The following is a 1034-nucleotide window of genomic DNA, read 5'->3' as shown; positions in this document are numbered from 1 at the left end:
ATGCCAAGACCCACCTCCAGCCCAGCCCCAGTCCCAGTGTGTTGGACACTGCGCTGCCGGCCAGTCTGACCAGTCACACAGATGAAGATGTTGGATCTCCTGTCTCTGGGGACCTACCTGGTCCTGGTCCTGGTCCTGGTCCTGGGGACCGCAGGTTCTGGCGCCGACGCCGACTACAACGCGTTCTCCCCTCCACAACCTGTAAGTTCACATCAGCCTGATTCGCAAAAACAACTCTGGGAGATCTTCCACAAGTTCCACAAAGGGGGGGGGGAGAGGGGGGGGTGGGGGGACTCTGTGACTGAAGAGAGGGGGAGAGAGAGGGAGAGGGAGAAGAGAGAGGGGGAGGGGAGTGAGGGGGAGAGGGGGAGAGGGGGAGGAGAGGGGGAGAGGGGAGAGAGGGGGAGAGGGAGAGAGGGAGGAGAGGGGGAGAGGGAGAGAGGGGGAGAGGGAGAGAGGGGGAGAGGGAGAGAGGGGGAGAGGAGAGAGAGGGGGAGAAGAGAGAGGGGGGAGGGGGAGAGAGGGGGGAGAGAGGGAGAGGGAGAGGGAGAGAGGGGGAGAGGGAGAGAGGGGGAGGGAGGGAGAGGGAGGGAGGGAGAGGGAGGGAGGGAGAGAGGGGGGGGAGGGAGAGAGGGTGGGGAGGGAGGGAGGTGGGGGAGAGGGGGGAGAGGGGGAGAGGGAGAGGGAGGGAGAGGGAGGGAGAGGGAGGGAGAGGGAGGGAGAGGGGGAGAGAGAGAGGGGGGGGGAGGGAGGAACTCTGTGACTTCTTCCACAAGTTGACTGAAGAGGGGGGAAGAGAGAGGGGGAGAGAGGGGGGAGAGAGAGGGGGAGAGAGGGGGAGAGAGAGGGGGAGAGAGGGGGCTTTGGGTCGGGACCCTACTTCAGATACCAGGGGACTGTGGACAAACGCTGGACTTGTACAGTTTGTTCAATCTGTTATTTCACTTAGTTGATATTTTAATGGATATTGGATCCACTGTAATGATTTAATGATCCGCTGATTTAATGGATTTGCTGTTTGATACCAACTCGAA

At 61.1% G+C, this 1034-nt stretch overlaps 1 protein-coding gene across 1 annotated transcript in view; it reads left to right on the top strand.

Moving 5' to 3' along the window:
• Positions 1–1034, top strand: part of itih5 (inter-alpha-trypsin inhibitor heavy chain 5) — a 43040-nt gene continuing 42006 nt past the window's right edge. Inside the window, 1 exon segment of the mRNA XM_078419381.1 lies at positions 1–201. Coding sequence (XP_078275507.1) covers positions 1–201 — 201 coding nt within the window.

Source organism: Rhinoraja longicauda, chromosome 23 (assembly GCF_053455715.1).
Source record: "Rhinoraja longicauda isolate Sanriku21f chromosome 23, sRhiLon1.1, whole genome shotgun sequence".
Lineage (NCBI taxonomy): Eukaryota > Metazoa > Chordata > Chondrichthyes > Rajiformes > Arhynchobatidae > Rhinoraja > Rhinoraja longicauda.
Note: the sequence above shows the minus strand (reverse complement) of the source record. Positions and strands in the feature narration are given on the sequence as shown.